Below are 24,710 nucleotides of genomic sequence, written 5' to 3'. Positions count from 1 at the left end.
ATGTCTGTGTTCAGTATTCAGTAAGTAATCAACAAAAACAACAACACATTGCATTTATATAGTGCTTTTCAAGTCCCCCAGGTAATCAGTACACAACAAAGTGTCTCATAGTGCTCATGGGGTTTGTGTAATGCTGTAACTCAGGGAGGGGCGCCTCCAGGGTTGTACTCCATAGTACGCACCTTGGCCCAGGACGCTAATCCCCCCCCCCCACCAAAACAAAATAAAGAACAGGTGCATGGCTACCCTACACATAGAGGGCTCTATTCTGGCTGCTAAACGAAAATACCTTTACAGAGCAAGCAGCTCTGGCCATATCGGCTCTGGCTCACGTGACGTGAACATTGCTTTAAATGCATTATCGCTTCACTACCCAACACGTGACGTGAACATTGCTTTAAATGCATTATCGCTTCACTACCCAACACGTGACGTGAACATTGCTTTAAATGCATTATCGCTTCACTACCCAACACCCAAAGACGCGTGAACATTGCTTTAAATGCATTATCGCTTCACTAACACAGCTATGGTCACCTAACAATAAGGATTGTGATAGGCCTTAGAAAGGACCTGCATGGTCCCCTAACAATAAGTCCTAGAAAAGGACAGCTATGGTCACTAACAATGGGGATTTGTGATAGGCCCTATAGGCCCTGAGAACCTAACAATAGGGGATTGTGTAGGCCTTCACTAGGCCCAAACGTGACGTGAACATTGCTTTAAATGCATTATCGCTTCACTACCACACGCGGACAAGGGAAAGAAAAGAAGAAAGCAATGAGTCTATGTCGCAATTTGTGATAGGCCTATAGGCCTAGAGAAAGGACAGCTATGGTCACCTGGCCAATAGGATTATAGGCCTAGAGAAAAAGGACAGCTATGGTCACCTAACAATAAGGATTTGTGATAGGCCTATAGGCCTAGAGAAAGGACAGCTATGGTCACCCAACAATAAGGATTTGTGATAGGCCTATAGGCCCTAGAGAAAGGACAGCTATGGTCACCCCTAACAATAAGGATTTGTGATAGGCCTATAGGCCTAGAGAAAGGGACACCTATGGTCACCCCAACAATAAGGATTTGTGATAGGCCTATAGGCCTAGAGAAAGGACGGCTATGGTCACCTAACAATAAGGATTTGTGATGGCCTATAGGCCTAGAGAAAGGCCTATGGTCACCTAACAATAAGGATTTGTGATAGGCCTATAGGCCTAGAGAAAGGACAGCTATGGTCACCCAACAATAAGGATTTGTGATAGGCCTATAGGCCTAGAGAAAGAAAGCTATGGTCACCTAACAATAAGGATTTGTGATAGGCCTAGTGATAGGCTCAGAGAAAGGACTGCCATGGTCCCCAACAAGAAGGATTTGTGATAGCCTATAGGCCCAGAGAAAGGACAGCTATGGTCACCTAACAACAAAGGGATTTGTGATAGGCCTAGAGAAAGGACGGCTATGGTCACCAACAATAATTTGGATTTGCTGATAGGCCCCAGATAGGCCCATAGGCTCAGAGAAAGCGACCTGCTATGGTCCCCTAACAATAAGGATTTGTGATAGGCCTATAGGCCCAGAGAAAGGATGGTCACCCTAACAATGGTCCCCTAACAATATGGTCCCCTAACAATAAGGATTTGTGATAGGCCTGGAGGGCCTATATGGTCCCCTAACAATAAGAGAATAGGCCTAGAAAGGGCGGCTATGGTCACCCTAACAATAAGGATTTGTGATAGGCTATGGTCCCTAACAATAGAGAAAAAGGACAGCTATGGTCACCCAACAATAAGGATTTGTGATAGGCCTATAGGCCTAGAGAAAGGACAGCTATGGTCCCCAACAATAAGGATTTGTGATAGGCCTATAGGCCTAGAGAAAGGACGGCTATGGTCACCTAACAATAAGGATTTGTGATAGGCCTATAGGCATAGAGAAAGGACAGCTATGGTCACCTAACAATAAGGATTTGTGATAGGCCTAGAGAAAGGACGGCTATGGTCCCCTAACAATAAGGATTTGTGATAGGCCTATAGGCCTAGAGAAAGGACGGCTATGGTCACCTAACAATAAGGATTTGTGATAGGCCTATAGGCCTAGAGAAAGGACGGCTATGGTCACCTAACAATAAGGATTTGTGATAGGCCTATAGGCCTAGAGAAAGGACGGCTATGGTCACCTAACAATAAGGATTTGTGATAGTCCCCTATAAGGCCTAGGCAGAAAGTGACAGCTATGGTCCAATATTTGTGATAGGCCTAGAGGCCTAGCCTAGAGAACGGGTCCCTAACTATGGTCCTATAGGCCTAACAATATGGTCACCCAACAATAGGCCCTATAGGCCTAGGCCCAGAGAAAGCAGTGAGCTATGGTCACCTAAGGATAGCCTTGTGATAGGCCTATAGGCCTAGAGAAAAAGGACAGCTATGGTCACCTAACAATAAGGATTTGTGATGGGCCTATAGGCCTAGAGAATAGGCCTAGAGAAAGGACAGCTATGGTCACCTAACAATAAGGATTTGTGATAGGCCTATAGGCCTAGAGAAAGGACAGCTATGGTCACCTAACAATAAGGATTTGTGATAGGCCTATAGGCCTAGAGAAAGGACAGCTATGGTCACCTAACAATAAGGATTTATGATAGGCCTATAGGCCTAAAGAAAGGACAGCTATGGTCACCTAACAATAAGGATTTGTGATAGGCCTATAGGCCTAGAGAAAGGACAGCTATGGTCCCCTAACAATAAGGATTTGCTTACACTGCTATTTGGTTGTCCCAAACTTTGAGATGATCCATACGCATACGCAAACTGAATCTTATCAATCTTAAAACCCAAACTACGATGTTCCAAACAGAGTGACTATAGGATGCAATGCCTAATCTCACTGCCTTCATCATAACTGCTAAGAACAGTGCGCCTTTTACTGTTAAGCACCTGAATGTAGCGTTGTTTTTAAGCGCCAGAACTGCTCATCATGTCGTGACAAAGTTTACACCAATCATTTTCTTCTATAGTATCCTTATGTTGAGATGTCCATTCTGTTTGCCCTAAACATAGACTATCAGAAGCATGTTTCAATTAAGACAGTACACAAGCTATTTTTATTGTTGTAATATTAAATGATTTTCATGAATAAAGCGTTGAAAAATTGTACGCACAGTGTGTACAGGATTACGGCTGGCGGCGCCACTAATGAAAGAAAAATATAAGCAGCAATAACATAAATGTTATACCATTGGTTCCATTCACTTTGGACAAAAGCTTCATCCAAGTGTCTATATGTACTGTATGTATGTAAATAATTATAGTGTTGACCACAAACAGGAAGATATAACCCAGCGACTTTAGAATGAGGAGACACAGAATATGACTGTACATGTAATTTAAAAACCTCCAAATAAGCACCCTGGATGCTTCATGCTGTAGGTTTAGAAGATGACCAGTGGGTGTCAGCATTGCACATAGATGTATTTTCCTGCATGTAAGCCAGAACATGGTCAAAATCTCATAGTTCTGTCCAGTTCTGGATTGGGCCATACAGGCTAATACAGTGTATGTGCCAGATGGGAAGGTCGAGTGTTTGTGTGTAACCTGTACACCGATACAACTAAACACCAAAGGACATGGGTATACATAATAAAAGTGTTTTGATGATAAGCAAGTGAAACGGTACATTTTGCCGCCATAGACTCCCATTCATTTGGGACTCGCAATCCGCCCTCATGAGAACTACAGTTTCAACAGAATGGCAGTCAATAGGAAGTGAACAGGCTCTCCGTAAACGGGCTCTATTCAGATCGATTCAGACATCAAAATGTCCGGTTGTTGCGTGTTCAGGTTACCCTGGAAATCCAGAGTTCTCGCGAGAGCACAATGGAATTGTCTCTGCGAGAGACTCTGGCAGAGAGCAATGATGCACTTTACTTTTACCCCAACATTCCGGGGAACCAGCTAAACTGATGCAGGGCTCTACAGTGCGCCCATTTCACTCGCACATGCGAGTAAAAATGATGATAAAAAATATATGATAAAAAATATTTAGGCGCACTGGTGCGAATTACTTCTAACAAAATACACCGCAACATCGAGAAACTTGTGCAACTAAGGTATAACACCTAAGCCACCTAAGGTATAACAACTGAATCAACCTTTATGCCTCTTATCTAACTGTTTATATAATAATAAGAAGAAGAAGAATGTACTGTTATGTATGTATTAAATTAATTTTCTTCGTTGGGGACCATGTACAATTTTCAACATAAATGTTGCCATGTGATGCATTGTACCAGAGTTACATGCATTGTACGAGACTAGCCTTATATTATCTACTGTACTTTAAAATGCATTTCAATAGAGGTCAGAAAAAATGGAAGGTGGCTGATCTGAAGAATGGTAAAACTGAATTTGTTGATCAGTAGGTGTCAGTATTGTTCAAAGGAAGAACAATTGAGCTACAACAGGTTTAGTTGTGAGTTTAGTCTGGCTGATCTGTCTAGTTCCTTCAATCCTAGGTTTTGTTTATTATAGTATTACTGTAATTGCACTGACGCTCAATAGCACGTCAATAAATTACTTGCTCACAAGTACATTCAAAGAGAAAATAAATGTTGTGGCCTTTGTCAAAGTGAGTCCAATTCTAGGGTACAGATCTTGAACAGAGAGAGATTTAGTGACCATGCCTCTTTCCCACTTCATCACTAGAAGCCTGTTAATCAACACTGTGTTTTATCATGTCTGTCCTCATCGTGGTTATGATCTCATCTGTTATATTTGTGTTTTTGTTAATGCCACACACACTGCCTAGCGTGTGTACGAGCAGAGCTTAACCGATATGCCTTAAGTGAGTCATGAGTCATCCAGCAGAATCTGGTCAAGCTAGAGACAATCTGTAAAGTCAAATCTACTGCTGTGAAGTCAAATCCAATGCTGTAACGTCAAATCCGTTAGCCTAGTAAATTAGACGCACCATAGTGGCATCAAATTTAATTTTCTGCCCGGGCTAGTCTAGCAACTCTCCGTTGGCTTGCGAGCTGGAAAAATCAAACTTCGATAGGGCCAATCACAACGTGTATAGAGTCGTTAGGCGGGTTTAGCATAATGATTGATGGCAGAGTTGAAACGGTTCGGTGTGAATTCCCTGCTACTTGAAAACAAAGATGATGGATGTTGCTGTTGGCGAACAGCGTGACACGAGTTACAGTTTTTCTCAGTCGCTTTGGTGCTTTTCTCAGATCAGAATGAAAATTCTCATAACTATTAGTTCAACCTCCACAACATTTAGTCATTTGTGCACATTATAGTAGCAATTTCTCCTTCCTCTGAACAAATTGCAAATGGTTTTGAACATGTATCAGTTGCTTTGTCATGTCAGTCAAAATGAACTATACTTATGGATGCAGAATAGTCATTCCCAATAAAACTAATAGTCTTCATTTCATTGTTTGAGTCATTATATACAAAATTGGTGAACTAGTTATCAAATTCTGTCACAATGCTGTAGGATTGCAAAGAGCATTAAAACTGTGAAACATACATATTCAGTGTCTTGTACTCACTTACTCCTCTAACTACAGGAATTTGTAACTTTACTGTAGTTTTCAAATGGCTGAACAAGTACTGTATAGTGCTATCTTGAGCATTTTCAGGTAGTGTCGAGTTCTGACCTTTTTTTGCATGGGAAAACACTGAGCATAAACTGTCGTAATGAAAACATGACAAAGCCATTTGACTATCTTGTTCATAAACGATTGTGTCAAGACTTCTCATTTTGATGACACTGGCAGTTTCATTGACATAAATACTTGCTTTTGAGGAATGGACTATTCATTTTGAGCAAGTGATGTGCTTTTGCAGGTTATCCACTAGATTTTGCAGAACACAAGCGGCCTGAAATGGGAAAGTTTCCATCCGAAGACTGATTCTGAAAACGTGAAATGAACTGCCCGTTATATATCGCAATGAGTTAGTATTGCTGTGTTAACCCTATTCCACTTGCATGTGAGAAATCTTTGTCACATATGAAAAATCTAAAGACAAACCTGCGCTCACGTTTAAGGGCAATTCCGCGCAAAACTGTCACATCCATAACGCCAACACAATGCCATGGTAGGCTATTTAGTTGGCGTTATGGATATATGACAGTTTTGCGTGGAGTTGCCCTTAAATGATGCCTCAATTCTTGCATGAAACTTCACCTCACTGAATATGAGCCAGCCAGACTCCAAGGCCATCACTAAATCTAATCTCTGGTAGGCCTAATGTTCAATTTCGCCAATGACATGTCAATGAAAATTGAGTGTTGTGTTGTGCTATGAAACATGTGTTGTGCTATGATGTTACTTTGCATACCAAAGGACACTGGGAAAATAGGGGGTGGTGTTTAGCCTTCATAGGAAGCCTAAGGCCTATACTTCTGTCATTACACTTTACATTTTAAGTTACTTGCACATTAGTTTTAAAACTAGTAGAAAATTAATTAAAAAAATCCTCTGTTGAATGAAAGTAACTGTATGTTAAATATCCAAAGTTTTTCTTGTAACCGTCTTTATGTGGCTCTTCTGAGATTAAAAAATAAATAAATTTGGTAAAAGTGGCTCTCCAGGCAAAAAAGGTTGCCGACCATGGAGGTATTATATATAACTGGAGAGAGTGACTAAGTCCCGCCCCCATTCATTTCAATGGACCATGCTAGGCTAGCTACTTCAGCCAAAATAGTTTGAAATTGACCGCAGCCATCTTTACAAAAATGGCGTTTCATGGGTATTCGTTTCCGGCACCAGCTAGAATTAGCCTATTAGATTCCACGTTACAGACGGAGACAACGTAAGGTACAACGGTATGTCGTTGATGAAGATTGGACATTCCCTCAGAGGAAAAGAAGTTGTTCGGGAATGCGCTTCACCATCGTTATAAGCGCAAATGTATTAAATTGGTTGGGATAACATTTTGGGAATGGTGGTAGAAGTTTGCCTTGTCTCTGAAGTCCTGGGTTATTTAATGTGATGTTCACATGTGATAATAAAAAATGCGAATCAATATTGAGTCACTTTAGGCTACACCAATAATGAACCCTAAATGCTATATTTGGACAGGTTGTATTACGCAATAGGCTAGCCAACGAAAATTACTAAAATTAAGTAGACATATGGGATGTAAGAAACTTGTGGATAGCTGAAATATTTGCTGCACCCAGTGTGCATTTGCAGCTTGTTAAACCCCGTTAAACCTAGGCTACATTTGCAGGCAGACAAAATGAAGCCAACGCAAGTTGGACTTACCGATAAGTGCACATCCCTCGGGTATTGTGGTTCGAGCAGGCAAAGAGTCTGCAACTGTTGTTGGATATTTGGCTTTTGCCTCGATCATGTCAATGTTGCAAGAAAGCAAACTAAATAAGTCATTGACATTTGTTTCGTTTTAAAACACTTGGGGAGACATAGGTTACATCCAGATGTTGCTTTGTCATGGACTACAGGTAGCAACTACAGCCTGTGTATTTTAAAATAGTTTTCATGCACAACGCAATGAGTAGGCTAATAATTGGATATAGGTCATTGCATCTGCTAAAATGTATGGTCATAGTCAGTTACCTTGTCAACCCACACATAAGGCAAATAATAGCCTAATATGACAACATTTACATTTTTCTTTTATTAACAACAAAGTCCAGTATAATACAGACTAAACCATGTAGGCATTAAGTCAAATATCAGTAGCTTAATCCAAGTAGTTAGCTGTTTTATTTGTCGTCTTCCAGAAATCCAAACCAACATGGACGTGCGAGGACGCTCGTGCCCAACACTAAACTCGTGCATGAGCTGTCATCTATCAATCAGCATGTGCAAACTGGTGCCGGAAGTTGCAACCATGTAACGCCATGTTTTCAAAAATGTCAGCGGCCAAATGCCATGCTAAGTGGCTGAAGCTAACCCTTCAAATCCTGACCCCCTGTTGCCGACCCCTGGGCTAAAGGCTGATAGGCTCCTCCCCTTACTGTCCAACCAATCAACTTCTGGCTCAGTTCCCGCCCTTGATGTTTCACACACTGAGCTGAACTCAGGGGGTCAAGAGCGTGCAGATTAGCTTCGCATTTTAGCATACGCCATTTTCAAATATGGCGCTGCATGGAGCATTTGGAACCAGCTCCATGCACGAAAATCCGTGTTGGGCACGAGCTCTCATGCGCGTACATGTTGGTGGGCTGGTACCTATCCGGCGGCTACAACCAAACTTTATTCAGTGCGTATTTCTTGAGGAGCCTATAAGAAGACGTGCATATTATGGTTGTTTATCCATCATATGACAAATAAAGAAAATTCTATTGATCTTCTTTCGTTGTTGTTTGTCCCGAACAAACATAGCCTAAACATGATTAAAGACAATAAATTGCACAACAGCGGGATAAAGACTATGTCTCGTTGCACCATGGGTCTTCAACAGCTCTCAACCTATAGCCGCCCCCTTTGGAGCTTGCCAGAGGCTGAAGCACTAGGCTACTACATTTAAACACAATTAATGCCGCGAGGCATTCCAGCCTACGAATTTAATAAAAAGTAAACCATGCATAATTTAAAAAAAAAAAAATCAATTTAGGCTACTTCGCTATGCAATAAGGTTTCCATTAGAGCACAGCGCACGTTCAATGAATGAAGGAAAGGCCTTGTCTCGCAATAAACAGCTGGAAATTCCCACACTTTTTCAACTACACGAAACTTTACAGTGATCATCAAATACCCTCTAGATTTAAATGCCCATCAGTCTCAACATTTAACTATATAATAAAAGTAAAAAAGTAAATTAAATCCCATACCAAAACCGAAAATCGTCTGCGTTTGATAGCCTGGTATGCCGCTCCAAACAAAATGCATGTCTCACAATAACGTACAATCAGTGGCTGTTTTAGGTACGGGCGAACCGGGCGGTCGCCCGGGGCGGCATCTTGTAAGGGGCGGCACGAGCGCTTAAAAAAAATAAATAAATAATAATAATAATAATAATAATAAACGTCGCAAAACGATTTTCTATTATCCATCACTTGTGTGAGGAATTAGGGAATTGGCGCCCCTGTTGCTCAGAAGGTAGGCCTACTGCACTGCACTGTGCAGAGGAAGGGGCGAAGGGAGGGGTTTGCGGGGGACAGTTCACCTCTGGGTCTCCTTAATGAAACGGGAAAGGGGGGATGAATGGGGATCCACTGTATAGTAGCCTACAACAGTCTATTAGTGGGCTAAAATCAGTCACACCTTGACTTTCTTCCAAACAACGCACATCTCATAATGTTATGAATGCAGACCTATGATTCCTGCACATTTAATTAACTGTGTGAAATGGCTAATATAAATAGGTGACAAAACGATTAAGAGGTCACCCAGGTGAATTGGTTTGGTCTTGACTGTGGTCGCGAGTTGATCATGGGAATTTGTGGATTGTTGTCGACTGTCGAGTGCCAAACACGATGGACAGAAAGCGGTCAAAGCCATCAGGTGTCCAGTTCCGAAAAAAAAAGAAAAGTAGAAGAGGAGAGACGAGCAAAGGATAAAGGTATGTAATGTCCTAATAATAACAGTATCATGTCATGAGTGAAGGGCTAACGTCAATGTTAATTGATAGGGCCTAGCCTAGTATAACTTTTACGTTTGTTAGCCATCTTGCAATGATACCTATGCTTAGCCTATACAATAATAATTCGGTTTTAACAAACACAACAACTAATTTCACCATGAGATGGATTATGCTTTGCAACAAAACGGTCAAAACCTCAAAAGTTCTGATTATTTATTTCCATCATTTTGGTTAACGTTGCTGTTTAGACGACGCAATTTTCATGTAACAAGGTAGGTAGGCTAGTTTCAAAGACGAACACTTGGCATTTGCAACAAATCCGTGACAGCAGTTTAATCACAACAATCATTCAGTCATAACTAAAAGAGTGCAAAGCATAGTAGCCTATTCGAGGCAGTAACCAAAGAACTAATTGTTCCTCCATAATTTAATATGACAGCAGGAATTTCAGGGGCACTTCTAAAATACTTTGGAGCATCCTCTGCCACTGCTCAAGATGAGCCACCCACAGCCCCTGTTTCACAGGATGAGGAGGAGCCATCAACCTCATCAGCTGCACAGGCCTCTTCTGAGGTGGTCCCTGTCCTTGAGGATGAGCACCAATCCATGTCTCCACAAACATCTCCCTCTACGTCTGCTTCTCCTCAGCATGAGCCTTCAGGTGGGTTTTTACATCTCTCTCTCTCTCTCTCTCTCTCTCTCTCTCTCTCATTCCTTGTGTGTGTGTGGAGGGGGTATGCCAAGGCTACAAGAACAAGTACAAGTAATTTAATGTTGTCATAAGATTTTTGATAATTTCTTAGTTAGATAATTTCTTATTAATATTATTGCTGTTCTACTTTTATATTTGATTGTAAGTTATATTTGCCACTTTTATGTATATAGGCCTATTGTGTATTTATTTAAGTTCTAATATTTGTTTTGTGCAGAATTGCCTCATTGTCATTTGGCAATGCTGTAAGCAGTATTTTGCCATCTCATTGTTTGCCATCTGCTTGTTTGTGCAGAATTGTCTGTTGTTGCTTTAAAAATGACATTTAAAATGTCTCTATAAAAAAATGACTGTTTGAAAAAAAAGATTTTTTTGTTGTTGGGGGGGCGCGGGGATCTCGCCCGGGGAGTAATTGAGTCTAGAACCGCCACTGCGTACAATGTAAGAAATAATGGTCTGCCTCGAATAAGCCTACCTCAAATAAATAGTGCCTGTGCTTTGCAGCCTAAGTAAATAGCAGACCCTGGACATAATTTAGGATTTACGGAAAGTATGCAATCATACGATGTTGGACGCCTGGCGATGCTCTGGCCGTCTACTGTGCCTCTGACACCGCTGCCTCATTTGGATGGTAACTCCACAGGTGAGCGCGAAGATTGGATGTCGTGGATGCGTAAGTAAACAATTTTTTGCTGAGTCCGCAGACAACATTCTCTTTAACCGTTACTTTACCATCTGCGGTGTACAACTCTAAAGACACCACATTTTAGATGAGTTGGGGACGTAATTGTCCGCTCAGGCTGACCGTTCTGTGCGTTATTTTCAATACTATCTTCAATAATATTGAATATCTTCAATATTATTTTCAAAACAGGGTGGCTATTGAGGGCTCTGGCTTCAGTCATGATTGTGGCTACTGGCTATTATTGGCTTGATTTGGTCATGGGCCAACGAATACGTTTAGAGCACCCGCTATGAGATGGCAAACAATACAATAAAAAACAAACTAATCATAGACTGTAAAAGTGCGCTACACCTGGCACTAAAAACCGAATAGTTTATTTATAGTTCGACTACGGATATTTCACGTCACGTTCGAATGCATATTTGCAGCAGGACAGCAGGCAGACCGCTGTGTTATCCAATGAAATGAAGTTGCGCTTCAGGGCGACTCCACTCGGACTCCATGCGCGTTCCCGAGCCACTTTTTCTTCTTCTTGTTATGAGGCAAGAACTTTATGTGCATTATCGCCACCCTCTTACTGGAGGACGACTCTCTTTTTACAGAATATCCAATAAAAATCGACGTTGGTCCATGCGTCATTTCCAGCTTTGTAACTTGGCGCATGGTCAGAGCCGACTGGCGCTGGATCCGAACCCCAGTGTTCAAGATGGCGTTGACTATGAATTGGCCGGATTTACTAGCCTAGCCTCCGCCATTCATTTGTATGGAGGGCGGGACTTAGTCACTCTCTCCAGTTATATATAATACCTCCATGGCTGAACTCATTGATGCCATGCACTTAAATGACTGGTTGGGGCAGAGCTACAGAGCACCTATATATATATATATATATATATATATATATATATATATATATATATATATATATATATATATATATATATATATTACAGTGGTACAACATTACAATATCACAACACACAGAGACAGCTTCATCTTCTGATAGAGCACCTATAAATATATCACAGTGGCTAGAACAACAACAAACAACATTACAGTATCACAACACAGGTTGCCTTTATCTTCTAAATAAGGCATAAATATATCACAGTGATTAGAACAACGTAAATAAACATATCTTGTTTATTTGTTTTTGCTTAAATATACCTGTTGTTTATTTGTTTAATTTCAATTCATATGTATCATTTATATTTGACTTAATTCCATTGGTACAGTAGCCTACATAAGACATTCCACAAGGTGCATTCTAAGGCTTTGGCTGCACGCTTGTTATTGTCACTACGGCAACGGCATTATTTAGAATGCATTTACTTTTAAAGGAACTAGGCTACAGTAAAGTCTTGGATACGGTGCTACTTTGTAGCTTAGGAATAGTAACTCTTACGGAGAACAAGGCTACTTGTATAGCTCTCACGGTGCTACTTTGTAGGCTAGCTTAAGGACTCGACTCTTACGGAGAACAAGGTTTCTAAATACTTTTCTTTCTTTTTATCCCTGTTTTAATATATCGTGTTAATTTATATATATGTTTGTTCTTAATTAATATCATTGTATTATAGGCTTATCGTATAGCTCTTACGGTGCTACTCTGATTCTTAAGGATAAATCTTAGCACTCAGCTGGAACGGGAACAAGGTGGCTAGACACTATTCTTTCTTTTTATTCATTTTACTGTAACCTAACATATTGCTACATATTGTTATGTTTATGTCATGTTAAGTTCTTATTGTATGTTATTATATTATATTGTACATAGCTCTTACGGTGGTCTCAGGACTTTCACAAAGAAATAAAGAAACCATCAGTACGCTACAATTGTCCGGCTGGAGTTTGCTACAAACAACGTTACAGTATCACAACACACAGAGACAGCTTCATCTTCTGCCCGCAGTTTAGAAAGCATATAAAGTTAAATAACACACTTAACATGCACACTTGCAGATGGGTAATTGCACGACTTCAACATCTCATAGAAGGAGTCGAGATTTAAGCATGTAGGTTTAGACAATGACCAGTAGGTGTCAGCATTCACACAGATGTGTTTCCCCCCTGCATGTACTGTAAGCCAGACAGTTAAATCCCTCATACCTATGTCCAGTTCTGGACTGGCTAGGAGTAGTAGTGGAGGTGTGCACATCCCCACCGGTGAGGTGCAGGGCAAATGGAACTAGAACTGCAAAGGAATGAAATGCCCGCACTCTGCTAAAACTCCCATATATATTTACGTTGCACAATAAATATATGGGAGTTTTAGCAGAGTGCGGACATTTCATTCCTTTGCCATACTGTATGTACAAGGCTAATGTGTGTCACAAAATTGTGTGTGTGTGTGTGTGTGTGTGTGTGTGTGTGTGTGTGAGTAGAATTATACTAAATTAAAACAATTATATGTCAACTATTGTCTGAATAGACTCACATATTGATGTAGTTCAGTATTTCAGTACAGTTTAAGGAAGCAACATAACATCCAAACATAGGTTTGGCAGGAAGATACATACACAAAGACACACACACACACAGAACCAGTTTCACTTGTTTACACGCCTTTGGTTTCGACACCTGACACCTGAAATGATGCCACAGAGCTCTCTCTCTCTCTCTTGTGCTCTCTCTCCCGCTCTCTCATTCTCTCTCTCTTTCTCTCTCTCTCTCTCTCTCTCTCTCTCTCTCTCTCTCTCTCCTCTCTCCCCCCCTGTGTGTGTATGAGAGAGAAAGAGAACAGGCCTGACAAGCTTGTCTGGCTCATTGCCAATTATGAGATGGTTTTCAAATTCTGTCGCCATGGTGACCACCATACTGGCTGCGGTTAGCAGGCAAATGTGACTCAGCACCTCTGCAAAATCAACCAATAAACAGCAAGCATTCCTGCGAGGATGAACATATCAACCAATCAGAATCCAGCCTGTTGGCTCAGTGGAAAAAACAAATGTGGATTCAAAGGGGAATGAATGAGTCCTAAGGGAAGAGCTTAATGCTCACTCCTCCTGTGTGTGTGTGTGTGTTTGAGAGACAGGAAGGCTTCACTCCTCTTTGTTCTCAGTTTGACCTGAGTGTACATCTGACTCCATACTGTGTAGACCCATTGTAACACGACTGTAGACTAATAATAAGACACCCTCCCACCGATACACACTATAGCCTACTGTACACTAATAACATCCCCCCTCACTGATACACACTATAGCCTACTGTAGACTAATAACATCCCCCCCTCACGATACACACTATAGCCTAGACAACACCCCCACCCCCCTCACAATACACACTACTATAGCCTAGGCCTACTGTACACTAACAACATCACCCCCTCACTGATACTCACTATAGCCTACTGTAGACTAATAACAAGACACCCTCCCACCGATACACACTATAGCCTACTGTAGACTAATAACAAGACACCCTCCCACCGATACACACTATAGCCTAGGCTAGACTAATAATCCCCCCCCCCCAACACACTCACACCCACCCTCCTCTCCCCTACACCCCTACACACCATAGTATGTAGACCAATAACAACAATAACCCCCCATGATACGACTACACATAGCCAAGGCCTAATATACAAATGCAGAGACCAAATTTCCCTCACAGGATCAAAAGAGTATACTTATATATACATACAATATTAATTATTAATTATATACTTATACAATATTAATTAAGTATATATATACTATTATGCACATAGGCTTAAAGCATGCCACATCACAAACACAGTAGGCCTCTTTTTTTTTAATGAATTTCAACAGCACAATGGAAGTTACAGTTACCTTTCGGCAGAACACGCCCAGAAACGGGAACCAATACTGCCCTGAAACTTTCTGCCTGGACATACAACAAAACATATTTTACATTCTACTTTTCATGAGAGGTTTTTCATTTAGGCTATCAATATAAATAGAGGGAAAGAGAAAGGAGCCACCTAAGAGACTACATGTGTATACAAAAGTATAATGATTTAAAATGTAATCCCTTAAATGCATCAGTGTAAGAGTATTCGGAGATGGGTAGCCTACCACCCACTTAAACTGTATACAGTTACTCATATTTTGTATTTTAAATAAGTAGCCTAATCCGTAATACATGTATTCAGTTACTTCCAACACTGATTAAGTAGGCTAGCATATGCCACACATTATTTGAAACGTGACTGATTGATGGGTAGCCTAATTCGGATAAGATAGATAGACTATAAACTCAGATTGGTTTGAAATATGCCTTTGCCATACTTCTAAACTGAGTTAAAAGGACAATTATGAACAAACTGAAAATGTCACTGTGTCAGTCATTGCGGTCATCACACGTGTGACAAGATGCCACCGAACCAGTCGGACGTGTCACGTGGTCTCGGTATCGGCTTACGCCGCTTCTCCTCAAACACAGATGTGTTTGTCGGCTGACACGGAAGTAGACGAAGGAAATTGTAACAAGTGCGAAATCTGATCAAACTCAGATATTTTAGTAATTAAAATTACAATATTTGCTTATTTTATTTGTACCTAGAGTTTGGACGGAAGACTTTGAAAGTCCGTTATTACCGAGGGCTGGAATTCTCTGACCGAAATGTTCGGGCTTTTGTTTGGATGGCTGACGCTACCGCAGGTGCTGCTGCTGGTGCTGCTGTGCGCGACAGGTAAGAACATGTTTGTTTTGTCTAGTCGCCAGTCAAGCAGTCACTTTTTACAGTGGGCTAGCCTAATAGGCCTAGTAATAAGACGTGTTGACATCACATAGCTATGATGTACTTTGTAACAGCCGATCAAGCATGTCAGAGCCTAAACTGCATTAGACTATATGTGTTGATCTTGTACGTCGCAATTAAACATGATGTGTCATTAGCCTATTACTTTTACTGACTATTGTGTCAAAGTTTTTGTCTCAATGTAGGAAGCCATTTATGTGCAGGTCAGTTTTATTTTGTGTTGAGCCTTTTCGGTAGGGAGGCTGGTAGTTAGGCTACAGGTAGCCTAGATTAGCCCTCAAGTGTCAAGGTAATTTTTAAGAATAGGCGTGGCTCCTTGTAGGCTACACTGCTCTGCTTCAAATTGGTGTTAAAGTTTGTTTTTCACTTCTAAGTTGAAGTGAAGGGTATATAGAACAATTTGAGTCCGAGTGTCAAACACACAGATAACAAAATAGCCTCTAGGGGGCGCTGCAAAATATTTAAACTGCTACAACTTTTGACTAGTTTAACCAAATATAACATATGAGGTATGTATGGATTCAGAATTAAAAGGAGAAACTGGTGAGCTAAGCATTTGGTTACCAGATTAAAAACACACTTTATAATAAACACACTTTTAGCCCATGGACAGCAAAATGGTGCTTTTTTTAGATAAAAGGTGGAAATGCCCTCAAAGTTGCAATGAAACATCATTTTTAAAGTTATTGTAAATAAAGCCTGGGTAATCACTCAACTCGATTTAAGATCTTTGTTCAGAATATCCCTGAAGCACAAAGATATAGTACCTACATGTAGGATACCCATACACAAATATGGCTGCATAATGCCGATGTGATATTAAGCACCCAACTTGCAACTTTGAGTTTATGAATTTAGGATCATGAGTACCAACTTTTTTCAATCAAGCCATCATTTTATTCACAAAAAAATTCACAAAAGAACTTTATATCTGGAAGAAAGTAAATCAATAATAATGTGCGTGGAATTTTGAGGAACCCATTGCGTAATACAGGCTTGTGAAAAAGGCTAGAGGGCTATTTTTGAGTACATAAATCAATGACCAATGACACAGTTTCTGAATAAAGACGGTTTTAGGTAGTCCTGAAGTAGTCGTGATAGCCTAAAGTAGTCTAATAGGCAACAGACCCATTACACAGCTCAGTCATCATCATGGGCATTGCCTAGCTCTCTATATCAGGGCCGTGCAGATACCTTTGGAGGGCCAGGGGCTCAAATTGAAAAAGGGGCACATGAAACAAGATTTTTAAACATATGTCAGCATAATTTACAGTTCAATCCGTTAAATTATAGCGACCCATATTGAAACAAAATTCAACATGGAATCTTACAACTACATCATACCATAGTGTATAGATCATTTACCCCACCAGGTGAAATCTTTATCTATTTGTTTGTGTGTGTGTGAGAGAGAGAGAGAGAGAGAGAGAGAGAGATCCACTGCCTTTTCTGGCTTTCTTTCTGCATTTGTCTACTGTCAGGTTTCTTGCACTGCATAATTCAATATCATGATTTATAAAACAAAACACAATTTAACTTTGTAAAAACCAACCTGAATTGACATGAATCTAGCTTTTAGTCAGTTTTATAGCTGTAGTTCAGCTGTTGTTCAGTTGTTCAGCTTTGAATCAGAAAATATAGTTTAAAATTATAGCAATAATTATAGCAATTATATACAGTAACCTCCAGAATTATTGGCACCTCGGTTAAAGTTGACTAAAAACTGGTATAAAGAACAATCTGTTGGTGATTTATTGTAATCTCACAATGAAAGAAATTAGGAAAAATCCAACCTTAAAGAAAAGCAAATTTATTTGGAGAAAAAGGAAAAACTCATAAAGAAATAAATATTTGTAACAAAAACACATTGCTCACAATTATTGGCACCCCTGCTTGTAATAACTTCTTAAGCCTCCCTTTGCCAATAAAACCTCATAAAGTTGGAGAATACAAAGCAAGGGATTTAAGACCGTTCGTCTTTACAAAATCTCCCCAGATCGTCCAGATTCCTAGGTCCACACTCCTCTTTGACTCACCCCACTGTTTTCCTATGGAGTTTAGATCAGGGGACTGAGATGGCAATGTCTAAGGCATGATTTTGTGTTCAGCACACAATATTTGTTTTGATCTGGACATTTGCTTTGATTCATTGACCTGATGAATGATCCAATCATGACCAACTTTTAGTGTCTTGGCAGAGATTGGCAGATTTCCTTTGAAAATGTTCAGGTTTTTCTTGGTGTTCATGACACCATGCACCTTAATTAGGTTCCCAAGGCATTTGGGAATAAAAACAGCCCCACAATAGCACAGCGCCTCCACCATAATTCTCATTAGGCATGGGGTTCTTTTCAGTATAGCCATTCTTCTATGTACACCAAACACACCTAAAGTGTTTCTAGCCAAAGAGTTCAATTTTCGTTTCATCTGACAATAGACCACACTTCCAGATAAAGTCACTGTACCATTTAGTAACTGCTGCCGTTTACATTAAAAGTTAAATGGACAGGCTTTTACCTGCATGCCCTCTAAATAAGCTATTAGCAGTGAGGTCACTTTTGAAGATTTTTTTGGGGACTTGGTGACCCCAAGATGATACATCATCGGTTTAATACCGCTATTATCTGGCCCTATAGCCCAGAAACCCCCATTCAACCCCATCTTCAACCTTTACAATTTATCTTCATTGACTTACATAAACATACTGTCTACTGTTTTAGCCAAAATTGTGCAAAGTAAAGAGGCATCATACAGGCCCCTCTGATTGGACAGACAGTCTATCAGTCAATCCCCGTCAACAACCATTTCCACTGATTCAAAGGGCCAACATGTAAAAATAGACACCAATTTTGCAACAAACCAGTCTGAAATAAGCATGAGAAATCTTACCTTACTTTGCCTGGACTACATGAAAAAAATAATTTCTTGAATTTCCGCTAGGGATCAATAAAGTATATCTATCTATCTACACTGTGTGCAGAATTATTAGGCAAGTTGTATTTTTGAGGATTATTTTTATTATTGGGCCACAATTGTGTTCTCAATCAACCCAAAAGACTCCTTAATATCAAAGTTTCATATTTTTGGAAGTTATGTTTTTTTTTAGATTTGGCCATTTTATGAGGATGTCTGTGTGTGCAGGTAAATATTACTGTGCAGAATTATTAGGCAACGTAATAAAAAACAAATATATACCCATCTCACTTGTTTATTTTCACCAGGTAAACCAATACAACAAATTCAGAAATAAACATTTGCGACATTCAAAAGCAAAACAAAAAAAACAAATCAGTGACCAATATAGCCACCTTTCTTCACCATGACGCTCAAAAGCCTTCCATCCATAGATTCTGTCAGTGTCTTGATCCATTTGCGATCCACATTGCGTGCAGCAGCCACCACAGCCTCCCAGACACTGTTCAGAGAGGTGTACTGTTTTCCCTCCCTGTAGATCTCACATTTCATGAAGGACCACAGGTTCTCGATGGGGTTCAGATCAGGTGAACAATGGGGCCATGTCATTATTTTTACTCCTTTTAGACCTTTTCTGGCCAGCCACGCTGTGGTGTATTTTGATGCGGGTGACGGAGCATTGTCCTGCACGAATATCATGTTTTTCTTGAATGATGGCGACTTCTTCTTGTACCACTGCTTGAAGAAGGTGTCTTCCAGAAACTGGCAGTAGGTCTGGGAGTTGATCTTGACTCCATCATCAACCCGAAAAGCTCATCTTTGATGATACCAGCCCATACCAGTACCCCACCTCCACCTTGCTGGTGTCTGAGTCGATAAGGAACTTGCTGCCCTTTACTGATCCAGCGTCGTGCCCATCCATCCTCACTCTCATTTCATCAGACCAAAACACCGACGGAGAAATCAGTCTTCAGATATTTCTTGGCCCAATCTTGACGTTTTGTCTTGTGTGTCTTGTTCAAAGGTGGCCTTTTTTCGGCTTTCCTTACCTTGGCCAGGTTCCTGAGTATTGAGCACCTTGTGCTTCTCGGCACTCCAGACATGTTGCAGCTCTGAAATATGGCACAACTGGTGGCTAATGGCTTCCTGGCAGCTTCACGCTTGATCCTTCTCAATTCATGGGGAGTTATTTTGCGTCGTCTTTTTTCAACACGCTTCTTGCGCCCCCTGTTGGCTATTTGCCATGAACCGCTTGATTGTGCGATGATCCCGCTTCAAAAGCTTGGCAATTTCCAAACTGCTGCACCCCTCTGAAAGACATCTGACAATTTTTGACTTTTCAGAGTCTGTCAAATCTCTTTTCTGACCCATTTTGCCAAAGGAAAGGAAGTTGCCTAATAATTAAGCACACCTTATATAGGGTGTTGATGTCATTAGGCCACACCCATTCTCTTTACAGAGATGCACACCACCTGATTTACTTAATTGGTAGTTGGCTTTCAAGCCTATACAGCTTGGAGTAGGACAACATGTATGAAAAGGATGATGTGGTCGAAATACTCATTTGCCTAATAATTTTGCACACAGTGTATCTATCTATCTATATATCATGGGATATCATAGGCCTAATGTTTGTTTGTGGCAGTGCAAGGGATTAGGCCTACGACAGTGTTTTTCAACCACTGTGCCGGGGCACACTAGTGTGCCGTGAGAGATCATCAGGTGTGCCGCAGAAAATTACCCAAATGTCACTCACTGGTCCAGAAAAGCAACTGTTGCATCAAAAAAATTAGTTAAAATGATGTTTCATTGCAACTTTGAGGGCATTTCCACCCTTTATAATAAACACACTTTTAGCCCATGGACAGCAAAATTGTGCTTTTTTTTTTAGATAAAGTGTGTTTTTAATCTGGTAACCAAATGCTTAGCACACAGTTTCTCCTTTTAATTCTGAATCCATACATACCTCATATGTTAAAATTGGATAATCTAATGAAAAGCAGTTTGTATATTTTACGGCGCCCTCCAGAGGACATTTTTTATCTGTGTGTTTGACACTCGGACTCAAATTGTTCTATATACCCTAAACTTCAACTTGGAAGTGAAAACCAAACTTTAACACTAATTTGAAATGACTGAGCCTTAAACAACCCCACTATTAAGGTTAGGCCTATAATATAGAATTTAGCAGACAATTTTGCTTCAAAGTGACTTACAGAATATGAACATTAGCCTACAGTTCAAATGAACAGTAAACAATTAATAATACGATGCCTATAATCTCATAAAATACCCTGACACTTGAAGACTAATCTAGGATTTTTTATTACATTATTTACATTATTGGGAGTTATTACATTACATTATTAGGAAATTATTACATTATCAGGTTCTTGTCCCCATAGTGTTCCTCCAGCCACTGCATAAACTTAGCTTATACTTACGTTACACACCAAATAGGCTACAATCATACACCATTGTACAACCATGCATGTAGCCTACTAAACTCCAAGACACTGATACATTATTACAACCATGCATGTAGCCTACTAAACTCCAAGACACTGATACATTATTACAACCATGCATGTAGCCTACTAAACTCCAAGACACTGCATCACACATACTCATGACCTAGTTTGCAGCTCAAACGGAAATGGGCCTACAGTGTAATTGGCTTATTCGCTCCCTCACTCTCCACCTCAGGCTGGGTTGTGGTGAGTGTGCTGGTGCATAATGGCTGCTGTGTATCACCCAGCAATACACACACACACACACACACACACACACACACACACACACACACACACACACACACACACACAGCGAGAGAGAAGGCAGTCTGCATTCTTTTTCTGTGAATCTCATTTTTAGTTTCGTTGTGAGTAGCTGGTCTCTCTGTCTGTGTTGGGCATTACAGAGTGGCATTACAGAATGGCATGTTGCACTATGTAATTTTCCACGCACGCACGCAGAGTGGATGCCTCTAATGTTTGCTTCTCAGGCTGATATGAAGAGAACATTAGAGAAACCCACACAATAGGCTAATCAGCCACAGCACTTCAAGCAGTGTGATAGACCAACCAAGCCCACAGGTGGCTCCAGATAACACACTAGTCTGCGCCCAAAGCACTTAATGTGTAAAACAGGTTAAAGAAGGGCCCAATCACTGTTAAGGGGCATATCCAGGTCAAACAAGGGCCCAATCACATTAAGGGGCGTATCCAGGTCAAATCAGGTCTCCTTGGGTTGAGACAAATATTATACATGGCAAAGCATGATATTTATAATCAGGAGCCACTTCTGGAACCCAGATCGCACAAGGGGGAGGGGGGGAAGGGGGGAGGGGGGGGTCAAGAGCAGAGCCGAGCCGAGCCGAGCCAAGCCGAGGCAGCGACTGTGTCATTGAAGTTTATCAAAATGTCACCACATATGCTAAGATCTTGGTTCTATAGGGTTAGGAATGTGTAGGAGTTTTGGGCATGTTTTCATGATCCTCAAACCCTTCTGACCATTTCAGGTACATTTTTAGTATCAGGCCTTTGATCATAACTCAATTAAGCCTAGTCCAAGATGAAAAGCTTTTTTTCAATACAGATTGTTATTGAATCTCTTCTAGTCTTAATCCTCACATAGGAAACGGGCAGAAATGTTTCAGAAACTGGGATAATATGTTTCAGCTTGTTGGGCATTGAATCCCATTAGGGCTTGCAAACCTTAATAATAGGCTGTACATATTGATAGTACAGGCAATGAGATGTTTACCTATTGATAGTACAGGCAATGAGATGTTTACATAAGCTGGGTAGGCAGCTCATACGAAGAAGGAGAGCAAATAGGGGGGAACAGTTTGGATTAAATTGTACTCTTTTGGGGCTTGGCAGAAGTGCAAACAGTACAATCGGTTCTCTGTATTGATAAGTGTCAGTTCAAACGTTTTCATTTCTCTGTATTGATAAGTGTCAATTCAAACGTTTTTATTTCTCTGTATTGATAAGTGTCAATTCAAACGTTTTTATTTCTCTGTATTGATAAGTGTCAATTCAAACGTTTTTATTTCTCTGTATTGATAAGTGCCAGTCCAAATGTTTTCTACAACCTGTGGGTTTGTGACTCTGAAGCTTTTTTATTTTTTTCTTTGGTTTGTTTTGTCAGTCCAGGCTATTACATTAGGTCACTGCTGCGTCCAATCAACATTAGGTCACTGCTGTGTTCAGTCAACATTAGGTCACTGCTGTGTCCAATTAATCGACCTTGGGTGTCTTGAAAGGCGCTTTATATTATTAATATTAGGTCAGAGTTCACTCAGAGTGAACAAATTGGTGGCACTGATGATACAACCACAAAATACCCAGCCAACAAGCCTCAACCTGAGTAGTGTATAGTCCTGCAGTACTTTTTGTAAGGGAGAACGGCCGCCGAGGTGTCCTGTTATACGGAATTAATGGACGAGGGCGAGAGGCAAAAAACTCCCCGATGCGCAGCGGAGGTTGCCACTGTAAAGCCTTCACAGCACGCAAAGGAAACATGCGGTTCTGTTTAAAAAGAAGCCCACTAGTTCAGCTTGTACAACTTTAGTTGGCCCTATAACAGCAATAGCATGGACAGTTAGCTTGTTAGCTTCTATGGTTGTTATAGTTGCCATTCATAAGCATTGATATGGAATGGCGATTAAACTTTTTTTACCAGATCTACTTCATAGGTGTCCCGTTATTCAGAATTAAAAGCCACATTTCTTCTCTCCGGGTGATAAAGTTCTAATAATGGTTCTGTTGTATGTTCCCACAATGGTAACTGTTCTGTTGTAAAGGGTAAATGTTCTGGTAGCTAACAGTAACGGTTCTGCTGTGTGTGGACTTGCTTTGCAGGAGCTCAGGCCTTTACTGCCAGCACGAGCACTCCAACGGTGAAAGTGGAGGAGAATGAGGGTATGTAGAGGACACACACACACATACACACACTCACACACACACTTGCATGTGCACTTTAAGGGCTTTTCTCAAAGTCAACGATTCGTGCTTGGTAGAACAAGTAATGCCGAGTTGAATCCTTCAAAGACGAGGCAAGGCTTCTTCCTAGCATATGGAACACACACAATGGAACAGACTAGCGAGTGTGCAGGAAGCTGCAGATGCATTATTAAAAATCATGTGTGTGCACAGGATTGTGGGTGTTCCAAGCACGCAGAGGATACACGCATGCATCCTTGAAAATCTCTGAACGAAGGACTTGACATTGGACCAGGGCTCTACACTAACATTTTTTTCCAAGAGCACTTGTGCGCCCAAGTTAAAAAATGTAGGAGCACAGACAAAAATGTGGGCGCATAGTCAGTTCTGTACTTAACTTACACATAATCTAACATTATACTGCAGCTAACAGTTAAACATGCCAGTGCACCAATTGCGAATATTAAGAATGACTGACAACATTTAGGCTACAGGACACAGGATTTTAAAGATCAGTGCCTACTTTATTTTCGGTCTGTTCTTTTTTCCTACATTTTGTTGATGTAAAATAATATAATACATAGCCATATTTGCATTCAGCCTGTATATCAAGTATCCTGCCAAATATAGGCTAATTTATTTATTTGTGAATCCATCTGTAGCTAATCCAAATATGCCCATGGTGGCCTATCTGACTACATACTGCCTAATACTACTACTAAAACAGTCCATTTTCTCTTCCACAAAACCCAACATAGGCTAATCAAGGATATATATATTTGAAATATCTGCATTGATGGGGGCAGTAGGCAAACGTTAGACCTACTTTCGTTTTGCACTTCAGCTTGTATTCGGTGTAAACAAACAAGCATGCGTGGAAGCCTGGAGTTGTCAGTAGCGTTCTACCTTTGAATAAAATGGGAGTAGGCTATTACGGAGGCTACTTTTTGTGCCTGTTCGCTACAGCTATATTTTGCATATTGCAGCCAATACGTCAACTGGGCTAAAAGGCATGTTAGGTTACCTTTCCTTCTCTCACTGCATTCTCAGAATCTAATCCTGTTCCTCCTATATCCGATGACTTCGGTGGATAGAAGAACTAAGTTCTTCAATCTTTGCATTTTGGCTGGCTAGTCTATCTTTCCGCTTTTTCTGCGAGCTC

The 24,710-nt window shown here is 40.6% G+C and overlaps 3 protein-coding genes across 12 annotated transcripts in view; 2 read left to right on the top strand and 1 right to left on the bottom strand.

Moving 5' to 3' along the window:
- Window positions 1-24,710, bottom strand: part of LOC125297247 (NACHT, LRR and PYD domains-containing protein 12-like) — a gene marked incomplete in the record, with an annotated part of 868,465 nt that overhangs the window by 230,071 nt on the left and 613,684 nt on the right.
- Window positions 1-24,710, top strand: part of LOC125297245 (NACHT, LRR and PYD domains-containing protein 12-like) — a 666,703-nt gene that overhangs the window by 169,209 nt on the left and 472,784 nt on the right. The window lies entirely within an intron of this gene.
- Window positions 12,202-24,710, top strand: part of LOC125297383 (junctional adhesion molecule A-like) — a 25,095-nt gene continuing 12,586 nt past the window's right edge. Inside the window, exons 1-4 of one of the 3 annotated variants that reach the window (XM_048247739.1) lie at window positions 12,202-12,442; window positions 12,538-12,613; window positions 15,488-15,617; window positions 23,468-23,527. In XM_048247739.1, coding sequence (XP_048103696.1) covers window positions 15,548-15,617; window positions 23,468-23,527 — 130 coding nt within the window. In that variant the 5' untranslated portion in view covers window positions 12,202-12,442; window positions 12,538-12,613; window positions 15,488-15,547. Of the gene's footprint in view, window positions 12,443-12,537; window positions 12,614-15,341; window positions 15,618-23,467; window positions 23,528-24,710 lie in introns of those variants that run through there. The other 2 variants (XM_048247740.1, XM_048247741.1) reach the window with 2 other exon arrangements.

This window comes from Alosa alosa, chromosome 7 (assembly GCF_017589495.1).
Source record: "Alosa alosa isolate M-15738 ecotype Scorff River chromosome 7, AALO_Geno_1.1, whole genome shotgun sequence".
Taxonomy (NCBI): Eukaryota; Metazoa; Chordata; class Actinopteri; order Clupeiformes; family Clupeidae; genus Alosa; species Alosa alosa.
Note: the sequence above shows the minus strand (reverse complement) of the source record. Positions and strands in the feature narration are given on the sequence as shown.